Source organism: Lithobates pipiens, unplaced genomic scaffold, assembly GCF_037356315.1.
Source record: "Lithobates pipiens isolate NorthernLeopardFrog02 unplaced genomic scaffold, aLitPip1_a1.2 Scaffold_30, whole genome shotgun sequence".
Lineage (NCBI taxonomy): Eukaryota > Metazoa > Chordata > Amphibia > Anura > Ranidae > Lithobates > Lithobates pipiens.
In genome coordinates this window covers 180,044,738-180,061,214 of record NW_027507791.1, presented here as the reverse complement: position 1 = coordinate 180,061,214, position 16,477 = coordinate 180,044,738, and the positions used below count along the sequence as shown (strand labels likewise).

Genomic DNA, 16,477 nt, shown 5'->3' with positions numbered 1-16,477 from the left:
TCAATGTAAAAACATGCGCCGAGCTTGAAACCTAAACGTCACCTCTGGTGTCCGTCTGCCTGTGTCCTATGTATTACGTCACTGTTGAAGTCATGTGACAGTCACGTTATAACATTTTTGTTATAAAATTCTAATTACTGGAGTTTTATAAAGTGATCTAATATAAATGATTCCAATAAAGAGAAATGAGTTCCATTCATGTAGAGAATAGTTCAATTCATTCCTGGATGAGAAATAAATTTTCTTCTGGTAACATTATTCTCTTCTTCTACAGATTGTCCTCTAATCACCTGACAGGCAGTTCCTGTCCCCACCTGGCATCTGGAATAAGAAATAACCAAAAACTGAGGATACTGAATCTGTCCTGGAACAATCTGGAAGGTCCTTATTTCAGTGATCTGATGGCAGCTTTAACAACAAGCCAGATAAAGGAATTACAGTGAGTATAACAGGACTGACTGAGACAATAATATTGTGGGACAGTGATATGTCTAAAGCACATAAATAATATACACTGTAATCAAAATATTTATACAATCTGTACACTCACTACTTTACATTGTAGCAAAGTGTAATTTCTTCAGTGTTGTCACATGAAAAGATATAATAAAATATTTGCAAAAATGTGAGTATATATATATATATATATATATATATATATATATATACTCTGCATCCAGTATAGCCTAAATCTACAGTGCATTCTGTTGTGTAGTGTTTCTAATACACTTCAGGGGGTGTACACAGTATCTAATAAAGTGTGTACAGTGTCTACTACACTTCTGGTGGTGTACAGTACATAGTATAAAATACAGTGCAGCCATAGTACAGTTGATAATGCAGTGCAGGTGGTGTACACAGTATCTAATACAGCGTGTACAGTTTCTACTACACTTCTGGTGGTGTACACAGTATCTAATACAGTGTAGTGTGGTGTTGCAAAACAAAATATACATCATGTATGGAGGACATGCTACCAAGGAGAGGTAGATGCTCACAGGTCACTAAAAGAGGGCTGTCACGTACCTGGTGGGTGAGTCTAACGTGTGGAGGAGGGCCTCTTGTACGGCTCCAGTTTGTGAACCGCTGATAGTGGGACAGCAGGCTCAAGAGCACGGCAGGGTAAGAGTGCCTATGATCAGTCCAGAAGTCAGTACCAGTAGAGGCCAGAAACTCACAAACAGCAAGCTGGAACACAGCAGGTAGCAGGCTGGAGAGACGACAGATGGCTGGCAGACTAGGCAGAAGACAGGCAGAGGTGCACCACTGGAAACCAGAGCTTGAAGCAGGCTGGGGGGCAAGGAGCAGGGTCAGATGGGCCGGGTTGGCAACAAACAGGCAGGTCAGGCACAGGCAGCAAGCAGGGATGTAGTCGGGTCACAGGCAGGTTCAGCAACAGATGCTGGGTAACAGGAACTGGAGACAGAGAACAGTCCGTCGGAAGCCAGAGATCAGGGCAGGAGGTAGGCAGAGGTAGTCAAGAGCAAGTCGGATTGGTATCAAAAGTCATACGCACAGGAATCAGGATTCAGGTAATGCTGTAGACCAAGCAGCAACTTCTTGAAGCTCAGTTTAAATAGACTAACTGGTGCCAGTTCTGATGACGTGTGCTCGCATGCGCGTTTACAGATGCGCCAGTGGTCATTCTGGGCACTCTTGGTTGGCACCTGCGCACAGGTATGCTCCTGGCAACTGTAGTCTGCATATGTCTTCCCTGACATCCCACCCCCCCCCCCTTATGGGTAGCCTCCAGATGCCCAGTTGGTTCTTCTACTGTGGATGACTGTGGAAAAAAGCACATACTAGGTCTATAGCATGCAAATTCTGCTCGGTTCCCAGGAATTCTCCTCTGGCCCATAGCCCTTCAATTTAACTAGGCATTTCAGCCGACCCCTTCTCCTCCTGCAGTCTACATTTGCCTCCACCTCAAACTCCTCATCCCCGTTGATGCGCACCAGTTCAGGCGGTTTAGTCTCTCGATTAGGGAAAAGAGACAGTTCATAGGAAACGTTGTTAATCTTCCTCTTTACAGGAAATGGTCCCAGAAATTTTGGAGAAAGCTTCTTCGATGGGCAAGCAAACCTCAGATTAGTTGTGGCCAGCCAGACCCGATCTCCTGGCTGTAAGTTCAGCTCCCCCCTCCTCTTTCTGTCGAAGGCACTCTTGTTATCCTCCTGTGCTTTGGTTATGACCTCTTGCAACAATTTATTGTTGTGATTGAAGAAGTCCAATGTATTCTGGACGGCTGGCACTGGGGACTCAGGAACAAGGTTGGGTAAGAAAATGGGATAGAAGCCATAGTTTGTAAAGAACGGAGACTGTTTAGTAACTGAATTATATGAGTTGTTATAAGCAAACTCGGCTAATGGTAGAAGAGACACCCAGTCATCCTGGACAAATGACGTGAGGAAATTACTTTAATGACCTTAAAAACATAATTAAAGAAGTGCCGTAATGGCCAAAATGGGTATTAAAGGCGGTTTTCCACTCATCTCCCTTTCGTATATGGATGAGGTTGTAAGCTTCTCTCAGGTCTAATTTTGTGAAGATAGAAGCAGATTGAAGTCTTTGGAAGAGTTCTACAACTAAGGGAAGAGGGTAGCAATTCTTCAACGTGATCTTATTTAGTTTGCGGTAATCTACGCACGGCCGTAGAGAATGGTCTTTCTTCTCCACAAAGAATATTCCCGCCCTGGCAGGTGAAGTAGAAGGGCGGATGAACCCTTTTTGAAGACTATTGTCAATGTAATCCTTCAGAGCTCTTAGTTCCTTTTCAGATAGCGGGAAGATTCGACCAAACGGAATTGCAGTGCCCAACATGAGCTTGATGGGGCAGTCATAGGCTCTGTGTGGAGGTAAGTTGTTTGCTCCCCGCTTACTAAAAACATCCAAAAATTCATGATAAGCCCTAGGCACCCTTTGGTAAAGTTCAGCATCAACATCCATACAAAGTAGGGCAGTAGGTGGCATAAAAGGCTCTGGCAGACAATGCTCCTGACAGTATAATGACTGGTATTTGATGCTGCCAGAACTCCAATCAATCAACAGGTTATGGGCCTGGAGCCACAGTAGGCCCAGAAGGACAGAATACAAGGGAAAAGAAATTGCGTCTAAACGTAAAAGTTCCTTGTGATTGGCAAGGGTCACAATTAGCAATGGAGGGGTTTGCTTAGTCACCAGTCCAGATTTTACACAGGAGCCATTGGACAAGAATACAGTAAGTCCCTGCTTCTTGGGTTGAAGAGGGATATGTTGCATATCTGCAAATGCCAAATCAATGAAGCAACTGCATGCCCCAGAGTTCAAAATTGCTGTTGTGGGCACTCTTCTTCCTGGGAGCTGGAATGTGATAGGAAGTGCCAGGTGAGCAGATGTTGCGGGCAGGACCGCCTGGGTAACTGAATTCTGTACATAATGATCAGCCCCTGCCCACAGGCCGAGAAAAACCTGCTGACTTCTCTTGTCTGCATTCCCAAAGACGTTGGTCGATCTTAATCGACAATGAAATGAAGTCCTCCAGAGAACTTGGCACCCCCACATGAGCTAGCTCATCCTTTAGATCCTCCGCTAACCCTAGGCAGAACTGATGTTGCAGTGCTGCATTGTTCCAACCTGTGTCTGCATTCCAACATTGGAAGTCTGTAACATAGTCCTCGACCGCTCTGCGACCTTGCTGGAGTGCATGGAGAGAGGACTCAGCAGTAACAGTTCAAAGGGGGTCCTCGTATAATTGGGGCATAGCCTGGAAGAAGGCAGAAGACAGGCAGAAGTGCACCACTGGAAAGTGGAGCTTGAAGCAGGCTGAGCGGCAAGGAGCATGGTCAGACATGCCGGGTTGGCAACAGACAGGCAGATCAGGCAGAGGCAGCAGGCAGGAGCATAGTCGGGTCACAGGCAGGCTTCGGCAACAGATGCTGGGTAACAGGAACTGGAGACAGAGAACAGTCCATGGGAAGCCAGAGATCGGGGCAGGAGGAAGGTAGAGGTAGTCAGCAGCAAGACGGATCAGTATCAGAAGTCATATGCACAGGAATCAGGATTCAGGTAACGCTGTAGACCAAGCAGCATCTTGTCAATCTTGAAGCTCAGTTTAAATAGACTAACTGGCGCCAGTTCTGCACGCATGGACACAGATGCGCCACGTGCACGCGTGGACACAGATGCGCCAGTGGCTCTTTGTTGGCACCTGTGCACAGGTATGCGCCTGGCAGCTGTAGTCTGCAGATGTCTTCCCTGACATGGGCAAGCAGCCTCTGTGTCTACAGTCAACGGTGCTGGTCATGGAAATGGTGCATCCACTACAGGTGGCCATGGGGCACGCTTGACCTTTTTTTCTGCTGCTGGTCCTGTTATTGAGCCAGAACATGTGGAAGAGTTGGTGGAGTGGATAACAAAGCCATCCTCATCCTCCTCATCCTCTGTCACCCAGGCTCATAGTAGTTTGCCTTCCAACACAGCCGCCAAAGCAGCCTATTCCACCAGCTCCTTGTCCACATTCACTCCTTCCATAGCCCCACCATCATGCACGGAGGAGTCCCCTGAATTATTCGACTACAGTGTTGTGTACATGCTGTTGGAGGATGCGCAGCTATTTGAAGGCTCTGATGTTGGTTCCCAGGTTGATGAAGAGAATAAAATGAGCCTAGAGAGAGGGAGTGCCCAAGAAGGACAAGAAACTGGTGGTCATGTTCCCCCAGCTGCAACATACTGCCAAGTTTGCTCCAGTGATGAGGAGGGAGGGGATGATGAGGTCACTGACTGTTCTTGGGTGCCTGAGAGAAGAGAGGAGGAGGAGGTACAACTCCAATGTGGCAGGATGTCCCACTGTCACAATGGATGTCTTTGGTGTGGGTTTTTTTTGACACAGATCGCACTGTTGCTGTTTGCAACCTATATTTGAAGCGGATCAAGCATGGCCAGAACTGCAGCCACTTGGGCACCACATGCTTGGCCAGACATATGATGACTTGCCATGTAGTCAGTTGGCAACAGCACTTGAAAGACCCACATCAAAGAAAAAGGCAGACTTCTCCTTGCTCCTCATCTGGGATCTCCAACCCTACTATACTTCCAGTCCTCTCAAAAATCTGCACTGAGAGGACTGAGGGTATAGCAATAGGTGTCCCAAGTACTTTCAGCCAATCTAGCAGTACACCACCATCTAATTTTAGGAGGCAAATTCCCCTACCCCAGTTACTGAACTATAAAAAGAAATTTGGTCCCAGCTATCCACATGCTCAGCGTCTAAATGCTAGCTTGGCCAAATTGCTAGTACTGCAACTTCTGCCTTTTCAGCTGTTAGACTCTTCCCCCTTTAGTGAATTTGTTGAATGTGCTGTACCTCAGTGGCAGGTGCCAAAACACCATTTCTTTTCATGGAAGGCCATTCCAGCTCTCTACCGGCATGTGAAAGGCACACCACTTTCGCCCTCTGATGAAAGTGATGACAGAAACGCGTCAAGGCATTGCTATGCAGCATCTTTCAATGTCGACCGGCCCTTGTCTTTCCTTCCCGGGAACACCGCAGGAGCGGTGAAAGGTTAGATGGGATTGTATGACTAATACAATTACATGCCCTTGTTTTATGCAGATTTTGTGAGTGTTTTATTGTGAGATTAATTTTAAATCAATAAAATAGCGTTGTACTGGATTACGCTATGTTGGTTTTTCTATCTATTGCTGATGATGAGCATAATATAGATGGGCCCAGTGAATTGAGATCATTTATCTCACTGACAAGTGTGCAAACCAGCTGGGTCTGGTAAGTGGATTACCTGCAGGGTTGTGGCACAAGTGGTGTGGTGAAGGAGTTCATTCCACATTGGAATTACTACTAAATCTTTCCTCTATGATGATTTATGGCACAGTCACCTCTGCACAATAATGGACTTTGAGTTGTTAACTACCACTGCACCTGTTTACATTTTATGTCAATCCATTAATGTTATTTTTAATTACCTGCTTAGTGTATTTATAGAGCTGCTAATGTTTTAGAAATATCCTTTTCTCTGACATATATTTGATTATGTGGAAGGCAATGTTTTGGCCTTGTTGGACAGAGCGGTCAGCAGTAAGGTGCATATTATTGCTGGCTCATGGTCCAGCAGGCATGGGCAGGGACATTACCTTTCCTTCACGGTGCACTGGGTAACCCTGCTGGCAGCTGGGAAGGATGCAGGACAGGGTTCAGTATTGTTGGAGCTTGTTCCGCCACCACGCCTCCAAAATGCTAGTGGTATTCTTCCACAGCTCTCTCCTCCACCCCCTCCTCTTCTTATGCTATGGCCTCTTCTGCAGATTTTTCTCTGAACCAACGGTGCTCCGTAAGCATTCAAGGGGCTATGCAAGCAGTCAGGCAAAAAGCTGCCATGCGGTGCTTGAGTTGGTCTGCTTAGGGGACAGGAGTCACACTGGGGCAGAGATTTTGTCAGCTCTGCAGGGGCAGGCTCAGAGGTGGTTGACCCCACTCCAGATTTAGCCAGGAATGGTTGTATGCAACAATGGCACCAACCTTCTCTCTGCCCTCCGACAGGGACACTTGACCCATGTTCTATGTTTGGCACACATCTTGAATTTGGTGGTGCAGCTAGTCTTGATCAAGTACCCAGGCTTACAAGATCTCTTGAGGCAGGACAGAAAAGTCTGTGTTGAATTCTACCCATCATACAATGCCAGTGCTCGGCTGGCTGACAATGCAACCTGGGATTCAACCTGCCCACCAACCACCTCATTTGTGACATGCCCACCAGGTGGAACCCCATGTTGGCAATGCTGCAATGGCTGCACATGCAGCAGAGGGCCATCAATGAGTACCTGTGCGAGTATGGCACCAGGACAGGGTCAGGGGAGCTTGGCTTCTTTTCGCCATGCCAGCGGCTACTGATAAAGGATGCATGCATTGTCCAGTCACCATTTGAGGAGGCCACAAGGATGGTGAGCAGTGATAATACATGCATCAGTGACACTGTCCCTCTAGTCTTCCTGTTGGAGCAGTGTTCCTGTTGGAGCACACACTTCGTGGAATAATGGGCAGGGCACTTGAGGCAAAACAGCGGGAGGAAGAGGAGGACTTACTTACCTCTCATGGCCCCCTCTATCCAGATAGCCTGCCAAACACACAGGAAGAAGAGGAGAAAGAGGAAGATTGTATCAGAATGGACATTAAGGATAACACTCAGCAGCAGTCTTCAAGGGATTCGTCCCCAGAAACCCAAGGAGTTGTACATGGCTGGGAGGAGGTTGTTACGGATCATGTGATCCTTATGAACCCAGTGGACTTAGAATCCAAAGCCTCTGCAAACTTACGTTGCATGGCCTCCCTGATTCTGCAAAGCCTGTGAAAGGACCCTAGGATATGTGGTATCAAGGAGAGGGATCATTAATGGCTGGCAATCCTTCTTGATCCACGTTACAAGGGTAAGGTTGCAGAACTCATCCTGCCTCTGCAGAGGGAGCAGAGGATGAAACATCTTCAGGAGGCCTCTAAGAAAGGTTTGTGCAATGCATTTCCAGACCCTGGGAGGTTGCAATTTCCTGGTGCAATGTGTTGCTGAGGCTTTGTTCAGTTAGAGGAAGAGCGGTGGAGAAGGTGGCTGGCTAACCAATGCCTTTAAACAATTTTTCAATCCTCAGTGCCATGGTCTGATCAGTTCAAGCAACCATCACCAGCATCTGCATTACATGGTGCAGGGATATCTAGGGGCAAGAGCAGACAGGAGACCTTTCTGACAGAGCATCTACTGGGTTACTGGGTCTTAAGGATGGACCACTGGCTAGAACTTTCTCAATATGCAATTGAGCTACTGGCCTGTCCTGCATCCAGTGTTCTTTCTGAACGCACATTCAGTGCTGCTGGAGGGTTTGTAATGGATCATAGAGTGTCCCTGTCCACAGACTCCTTTGATAGGCTCACATTCATAAAAATGAATCAGTCTTGGATCAGCAGCTATCAAGCACCTGATGCTGATGTAACTGATTGAATTTTCTATGGATGTGGAATTCCTTGAAGACTATCCTATTCCTCCTCAAACTTGATGATACTAGCTTCCAACAATATTTTTGGTTTAGGGCACCACCTCCACCACCCAAGTCCCAATTTTTCTGCCCCTGTTTAACAGGGGCATGTAATTACAATTCTTGATATAATATTTCACAACAGGGCCTGTTCCTGCGCTCACCAAGAGTAACTGCGAGGGCTTACACTTATTATGGTACCACCAACAACTAAGGCCCAATTTTCTGCAGGTTATACTGTATAGGGCAGGCCGTATAGTATATACTGCTGTTCAGATTATAGTGTACTGGGGAACTGATGTACTGGGGAACTGGGAGGGGAACCCATGCCTTTTTTTTCAATGATTTCCGTCTATATTGCCAGGACCCGACAATACATTAGAGCAGAGTAGTTTTAAATTACATTTTTTCTTTTAAAAATGTCATTTTGTTGTGGTATTGTTCTTAACATGGGAAAAATTTGCTACTTTACAAGCATACTAATGACACCCCCCAGGCACAGTATTTAAAGGAATATTTCATTTTTATTGTTTCACTTTAAGCATTAAAATCACTGCTGCCGAAAAAATGACAGTTTTTCAAACTAATTTTGCATTGATACATGATACATTTGGGGACCTGGGACAAGACCCGGGTCCCCAAACACTTTTTATGGCAATAACTTGCATATAAGCCTTTAAAATGATGACTTTAGATTTTTCATGTTCGTGTCTCATAGGCTTTAATGGTGTTCACGTGTTCGAACAAATGTTTGCCTGTTCGCATGTTCTACTGTGAATCGAACCCTTGGGGTGTTCGGCTCATCCCTACACTCTAGTATCATACTCTATTATCAGCTATTATCAGCTATTAAATCGTTTTTTCCTAAAACCTTGTTATAGTATGACTAGACCCCAGATATCTACTCTTCCCTGGAAAGCATGATATCAAAAAAACAAAAAAAACATTGATCTCTGCTTTCCAGAAAAGAAAGGCAGTGTTTACATATGCCATAAATTTACATTGTGATGTCACTTCTGGCCTCCCAGGACCATAGATATGGCTAGGGACCATCTGGTCTTCGGTCAGCTCTATGGTAACTCGGCACCACCGCTGGAACAGATTCCGGGCTACCCGATCACACAGGAGAGCCTGGAGAGGTGTCTGTGAGCTACAGAAGGGGGGAGGTAACGGCAGGCATCATCCCAATATAACAGATGAAAGTCTAGAACATTCATGGACTTCCATGGACATCCACATTAGAAAGTGGTTATGGGAGGTTACACACAGGGGCACTCTGATCTTGCTTCAATGAGTAATCAGATCCAGACACTGGATATGGCCATCCACTATGTATTAGACTAAGTTAACACTGGCATTAAAAGCAGGAGTTTGAGGGGCCATTTGAGTCTGGTATTGATCTTGAAGGGGAACCCCATGCCAACATTATTTAAAATGCCATGGGATCCCCCATAATCCATACCACACCCTGACCCTAGCATACAGCCTGGCAGGTCAGGAAAGGAAGGGGATGAGCGAGTGCTCCCCCCCAACCATACCAGGCCACATGCTCTCAACATGGGGGGTGGGTGCTCTGTGGCCCCCCACCCCAAAGCATCTTGTCCCCATGTTGATAGTGACAAGGGCCTCTTCCCGACACCCCTGGCTGGTGGTTTTGGGGCTCTGTGGGCAGGGGGCTTATTGAAATTTGGAGGCACCCAGATCTCGCCCCCATGTGAATGAGTATGGGGTACATTGTACCCATACCCATGCACCCAAAAAGAAAGAAGTGTAGTGTTACAAAAAACAATGAGACGGTTTTTGATAAGTCCTCTTTATCTGGTCTTCTTCTTCTGATGTCTTCTTCCTCTGGTCTTCTCCCTTCGCTGTCTTCTCCTTCTGGTGATGTCTTCTCCCTCAGCCGAAGTCATTGCATCTTCGTCTGCTGCTGCCACCAACTGTCTCAAAATAAACAAATCCAGTACTGCGCCGACAATGGCTCCCACTGTTATGCTAGCTAAGCTGTCTGCCAGTTCTTATATACCTATGAGGCATGGCCATCTGGTGACATTACCCAGAGACTCCCACCTTCTTGTGACATCTCCGCCCTGTGCTGGGGGGACCCCATGCCATTTTTTCTTTATCAGCATTTTCTTTTTCTTGCAGTTGTCAGCAGGAAAGCCTGCTTACAGCAGATGACTCAGGTTGTTAAGGATGCGGCAGCTGGCTTCCCAGCCTGCTCCTTAATAACCAGCTATTGTTGGTGTTTGTGGTGCAGTTTAAACAAGCCAAAAGTGCTCGTCAACCGCTCCGCAAATGTACATAGGGGCATTTGGGGGGGACAGTTTTTAATGCTCATTGAAAGTTTATCAGCCTCACCTATTAACATGCATTCATGTACAAGCGTTTGATAAGCATCAGTATTTGGAGCATGTGTGAACTAGCCCTTGGAGTGTTCAGTGGTATTCTCTGATCATCCTGTTTATGGAGATATCATTGTCTCTACACATGGATGACAATATTGGGGAGTCTACTTCATTATAAAATGTTTCCTATAAAATTATATCAACTGGAGTTTTATAGAGTGATCTAATATGAATGATTCCAATAAAGAGAAATTAGTTCCATTCATGTAGAGAATAGTTACATTCATTCCTGTGGGAGAAATTCATTTTCTTCTGGTAACATTCTTCTCTTCTTTTATAGATTGTATAATACTCTCCTGACAAACAGTTCCTGCCTCCACCTGGCATCTGGAATAAGAAATAACCAGACACTGAGGACGTTGGACCTGTCTAATAATGGTGTGGGGGGTCCTCATTTCAGGGATCTGATGGAAGCTCTGACGACTAGCCAGATAGAGAAATTACAGTGAGTATAACAGGACTGACAATAATTTTCTGGGACAGTTTAATAGCTGAACCACATAAATAATATATGAATATCATACTGTAATCAAAATGCATCTTTAGGGCTTGTTTACACTTGCACTTGCTTCAACTTTAACACGCATTAAAGCACCTACCACTTCAACATGCTTTTTTTTTATGTGTTTTTGATGCTTCAGTGATGCTTTAGTAATGTTTTGGTGATGCTACTGTGATGCTTTATTGAAGCTTGGCAAATGCCCTGTGTGTGTTGATATTCTATTTGTTTTAAAGGGGCCCAGTAGAATCCGAGCTCATTAGTACTCCCACTCAGCAGATCTCCAGCTCATTAGAATTCCCGTTCTGCCGATCTGCAGCTTATCAGTATCTTCGTTCAGCAGATACCCTGCTTATTAGTACCCTCGTTCAGCAGTAGTAACCCCCAGCTCTGCTGATCCCTGGCTCAGTAGCACCGCCTAGCACTGCTGATTAGGGATGAGCTTTGGTTCGAGTCCAACCCATGTTCGATTCAAAAATTGTCTGTTTGCCCGTTTGGCGAATTTCGAACGTTATGGTCCGTTCGCGCCAATTTTGAGTGGTGTGTCACGGCCCATAATTTTCTGCGGCATCGCAGTGCATTGCTGCCTGATGATTAGCCAAGCATGCACTATGACCCGCATGCTTGGCCAATCACAGCGCCGTCTGTACAGTGAGCCGTAATTGGCCAAAGCCAGGGTGGCATTGGCCAATTATGGCTCAGGGGGTTTAGTACACGTCTCACACTATGTAAGGCCGCCTGCATGGCGGCCTTGTGTAGTGTGTTCCGGCGTGCTGATAGAGAGAGAGATAGGCAGTGTCATTTCAAAATCATTTATGTTAGATAGAGCAGGCAGGAGGCAAGTCAGTTAGCTGCGGTGAGTGTATTGTGTATATATATGCATCCTAGGTGGTGTGTGTGTGTGTGTCTATGTATATATAATATATACACTGTATTCAGTTTAGCTAGATTCGTTCCTGTGCACTGTGTCCTTTGCACAGTGTGCACTCAAAGCTACCTCAATTGCTGGTGTTCTTCTGATCCTATACCATATTCATCTGCAGTAATTAGAGTTGGTGCACTGTGTACTCTGCACAGTGTGCACTTAAAACTATCCCAATTGCTGGTGTTCTTCTGATCCTATACCACAGGCAGGCAGCTGCACTAATTACAGTGGGTGTACTGTGTACTCGGCACAGTGTGCACTTAAAACTACCCCAATTGCTGGTGTTCTTCTGATCCTATACCACAGGCAGGCAGCTGCAGTAATTACAGTTGGTGTACTGTGTACTCTGCACAGTGTGCACTTAAAGATACCCCAATTGCTGGTGTTCTTCTGATCCTATACCGCAGGCAGCTGCAGTAATGGCAGTTGGTGTACTGTGTACTTTGCACAGTGTGCACTTAAAACTACCCCAATTGCTGGTGTTCTTCTGATCCTATACCACAGGCAGGCAGCTGCACTAATTACAGTTGGTGTACTGTGTACTCGGCATAGTGTGCATTTAAAACTACCCCAATTGTTGGTATTCTTTTGATCCTATACCACAGGCAGGCAGCTACAGTAATTACAGTTGGTGTACTGTGTACTCTGCACAGTGTGCACTTAAAGCTACCCCAATTGCTGGTGTTCTTCTGATCATATACCGCAGGCAGCTGCAGTAATGGCAGTTGGTGTACTGTGTACTCTGCACAGTGTGCACTTAAAGCTACCCCAATTGCTGGTGTTCTTCTGATCCTATACCACAGGCAGCTGCAGTAATTACAGTTGGTGTACTGTGTACTCCTCGGTACAGTGTGCACTTAAAGCTACCCCAATTGCTGTTGTTCTTCTGATCCTATACCACAGACAGCTGCAGTACATACAGTTGGTGTTCTGTGTACTCTGCACAGTGTGCACTTAAAGCTACCCCAATTGCTGGTGTTTTTCTGATCCTATACCACAGGCAGGTAGCTGCAGTAATTGCAGTTGGTGTGCTGAGTACTCTGCACAGTGTGCACTTAAAGCTACCCCAATTGCTGTTGTTCTTCTAATCCTATACCACAGACAGGTTGGAAGGCTGGCCGCAGGCTAGCCTGAATTTGTAGGAGGAGTCAGAGGGCTTTAAATCCCTCCTCCTCCTCCATCAGAGCCTTCGTCGGCTCATTTCTGGGTTATGCACGTCACTTCCGGCCGCAGCGTGATGGCCATTCCTCTCCTGGGCACCACGAGGGACCACTCGCTCATCCCCCCTGTCAGCCCCGGGGTTCTACCGGCCCGGGGGGGGGGGGGTGGGCATTCAGCCGCATCTCCCGGCATCGATGCGGGGGCCGTCCATCTTTCCACCTCCTCATGCACTTGAGTGCGGCCCGCCCGCTTCTCCCGGCGGGGAGCGGGGGGGCCGTCCCATCACTCCTTCCTTCACGTCCTTGCAGTTTCGAGCCGCCCGCCCGCTTCTCCCGGCGCTCGTGCCGGGGGGGAGCGGGGGGGGCCATCTTTCATTCCTCCCTCCACCTCCTAATGCTCCTCCGTGCCGCCCGCCCGCCCGCCCGCTTCTCCCGGCTCGCGGGGGGGGGGGGCGTCCATCACTCCTTCCTCCATTCCTCCACCTCCTCGTGCAGGTTACTGATTCTGACTGGTCTGAGTTCAGTACTGCTTACAAAATTCATCTCTTCTAGGGATAGAATAATCCAATTAAAACATTTCATCGTTATCATCTCACACCTGTTCGGTTGTATAACATGGGCTTATGCCAAACAGCTGATTATTTTAGGGGCTGGGGGGACTCTGCTCAGCCATTCCTGGCCAGTGTGCAGCTGCCCCTCTCTCCCAGAGCTCATGGGGGGGGGGGTCCGTCTTTCTCCACAGGTTTCTTATATATGTATATACATATATTTAAATCTGCGATTTTCCTCGTGGGGGGGAGGGGGAGGTGATCGGCCGCCGCCGGCTCCCCCTCTCCCCTCGTATGTGCTGTGCTCCCGCCGTTTCTCCCAGTATGGGGGGGGGGGATTGGCCGCCCGACAGCTCCTCTCTCCCCATGCACTTTGCCTGCCTCTGGGGGCCTCCGGCCATTTCTGGGGAGGAGGGGGGATCGGCGTCTGTCCCCACATCCGTGCCGCACACCTGGTGGGGGAAAGAAAAAAAAAAAAAAACTTTGGTCAGTGCAGTGTTTTGATCACAGCCAGCGTTTTCTGTCTTAAGCGTTTTTCTGTCATTAGCGTTTTTCTGTTTCTGTCTCAGCGTTCGGTCCAGAATTTCTGTCTCAGCGTTCGGTCCAGCATTTCTGTCATAGCATTCGGTCCAGCATTTCTGTCTCAGCGTTCTGCCCAGCATGTCTTTCATAGCGTTCGGTCCAGCATTTCTGTGACTTCTCTTCTGGTCTTCTGTCTCAGCGTTTTCTGTCCACTTGTCGCTTGCCAGCCAGTTCACCTCCCGGGAACTCTCGCCATGCGCTATGGAAGGGATGCCCACACGCTTTCCGGTTTTCATGGGGGGGCACTCACCCACCTGTTCACCTCCCGGCACTCTCGCACCCCCCTGCACGTCCAGGCACCCATTTCAGTCACGAGGGTTTATCACGGCTCTCAGCCCCAGGTTTCTGTCTTTGCGTTCTTCTGTCATCACGTTCTGTCCAGGGGTTTTCGTCATATCGTTCGGTCCAGCTTTCTGTCAGTTCGTTCGGTCCAGTGTTCCTATCATATCGTTCGGTCCAGCTTTTCTGTCATATCATTCGGTCCAGCTTTTTTCCGGCATAGTGTTCTGTCCTGCATTTCCGTCATAGCGTTTCCGTCCTGCATTTCCGTCATAGCGTTTCCGTCCTGCATTTCCGTCATAGCGTTTTCCGTCCTGCATTTCCGTCATAGCGTTTTCCGTCCTGCATTTCCGTCATAGCGTTTCTGTCCTGCATTTCTGTCATAACGTTTTCTTTCCGTCATAGCGTTTTCCGTCCTGCATTTCCGTCATAGCGTTTTCCGTCCTGCATTTCCGTCATAGCGTTTTCCTTCCTGCATTTCCGTCATAGCGTTTTCCGTCCTGCATTTCCGTCATAGCGTTTTCCTTCCTGCATTTCCGTCATAACGTTTTCATTCCGTCATAGCGTTTTTCCGTCCTGCATTTCTGTCATAGCGTTTTTCCGTCCTGCATTTCTGTCATAGCGTTTTCCGTCCTGCATTTCCGTCATAGCGTTTTCCGTCCTGCATTTCCGTCATAGCGTTTTCTTTCCGTCGTAGCTTTTCCATCGTAGCGTTTCTGTCCAGCGTTTCTGTCAGATCCGTACGGGCTGAGGTTTGTTTCATTTTGTTTGTCGTCCCTTTATTTTCTCCCCCATATAACACACATCATACGGTGCACGCTCATTTCTTTGCACGTCTACCCACCACGGTTTGTGGGTATACTAGGCCGGAGGGTTGTTGCTACCTGTCTGCTTTCTGTCATGGCGTTTTGTACGTAGCTTTTCTGTTAGCCAGGGCTCATTTCCTGGTCTGTCACGCCTACGGACCATACGGGCTGAGGTTTCGTTTCAATTGATTGCCGTTCCGCAATCTTCTCGCCTGCATACCATACGTTATACGCTGCATGCTTTTTCATCTCACTTGTACATCTACCCACCATGGTCTGTGGGTACACTAGCCCTGAGGATTGTTTGCTATCTGTCTCTGTTGTTCTGCCATAGCTTTTCCATTCGTAGCATTATGGTCGTTCGTAGTGTATGTTAGCTGGGGCTCACATCCAGGGTCTGTCACGTCTATGGACTCATACGGGCTGAGGTTTCGTTATTAATTGTCGTCCCACAATCTTCTCGCCCGTATACTGTACGTCATACGTTTGCACGCTTATTTCTTCACTTTTGTACGTCCACCCACCACGGTCTGTGGGTACACCAGCCCCGAGGGTTTGTTTGCTATCTGTCTCTGTTGTTCTGTCATAGCATTTCGTTTGTAAACTTTCATGTCATAGCTTGATGTTCGTAGTATGTCTGTTAGCTTGGGCTCACATCCAGGGTCCGTCACGTCTACGGACCCATACGGGCTGAGGTTTCGTTATTAATTGATTGTCGTCCCACAATCTTCTCGCCCGTATACTGTACGTCATACGTTTGCACGTTTATTTCTTCACTTTTGTACGTCCACCCACCACGGTCTGTGGGTACACCAGCCCCGAGGGTTTGTTTGCTATCTGTCTCTGTTGTTCTGTCATAGCATTTCGTTTGTAAACTTTCATGTCATAGCTTGATGTTCGTAGTATGTCCGTTAGCTAGGGCTCACATCCAGGGTCCGTCACGTCTACGGACCCATACGGGCTGAGGTTTCGTTTTTAATTGATTGTCGTCCCACAATCTTCACGCCCGTATACCATACGTCATACATGCACGTTCACCATACCTTTACTACTACCCACCACGGTCTGTGGGTACCTCAGCCCTGAGTGTTCGTTTTTAATTACCTGTCTTGGCGCTGCAGGTTGCTCGGGCTCACTCACTACATACACTAGGGTTGTGTCAGCATTAGGTTCATATTCACGCGCTGTTGGTCTTGTCATTTCTGCACTTACATCCTCATACTTGTTAGGTACGTAGGGGTATTGTTTCGTGTGTTGGTT

At 47.3% G+C, this 16,477-nt stretch overlaps 1 protein-coding gene across 1 annotated transcript in view; it reads left to right on the top strand.

The window, feature by feature from the left end:
* The window catches only part of LOC143943369 (NACHT, LRR and PYD domains-containing protein 3-like), a 197,644-nt gene that overhangs the window by 128,141 nt on the left and 53,026 nt on the right, over positions 1-16,477 (top strand). The window contains exons 8-9 of the mRNA XM_077465099.1: positions 275-439; positions 10,699-10,863. Coding sequence (XP_077321225.1) covers positions 275-439; positions 10,699-10,863 — 330 coding nt within the window. The remainder of the gene's footprint in view (positions 1-274; positions 440-10,698; positions 10,864-16,477) is intronic.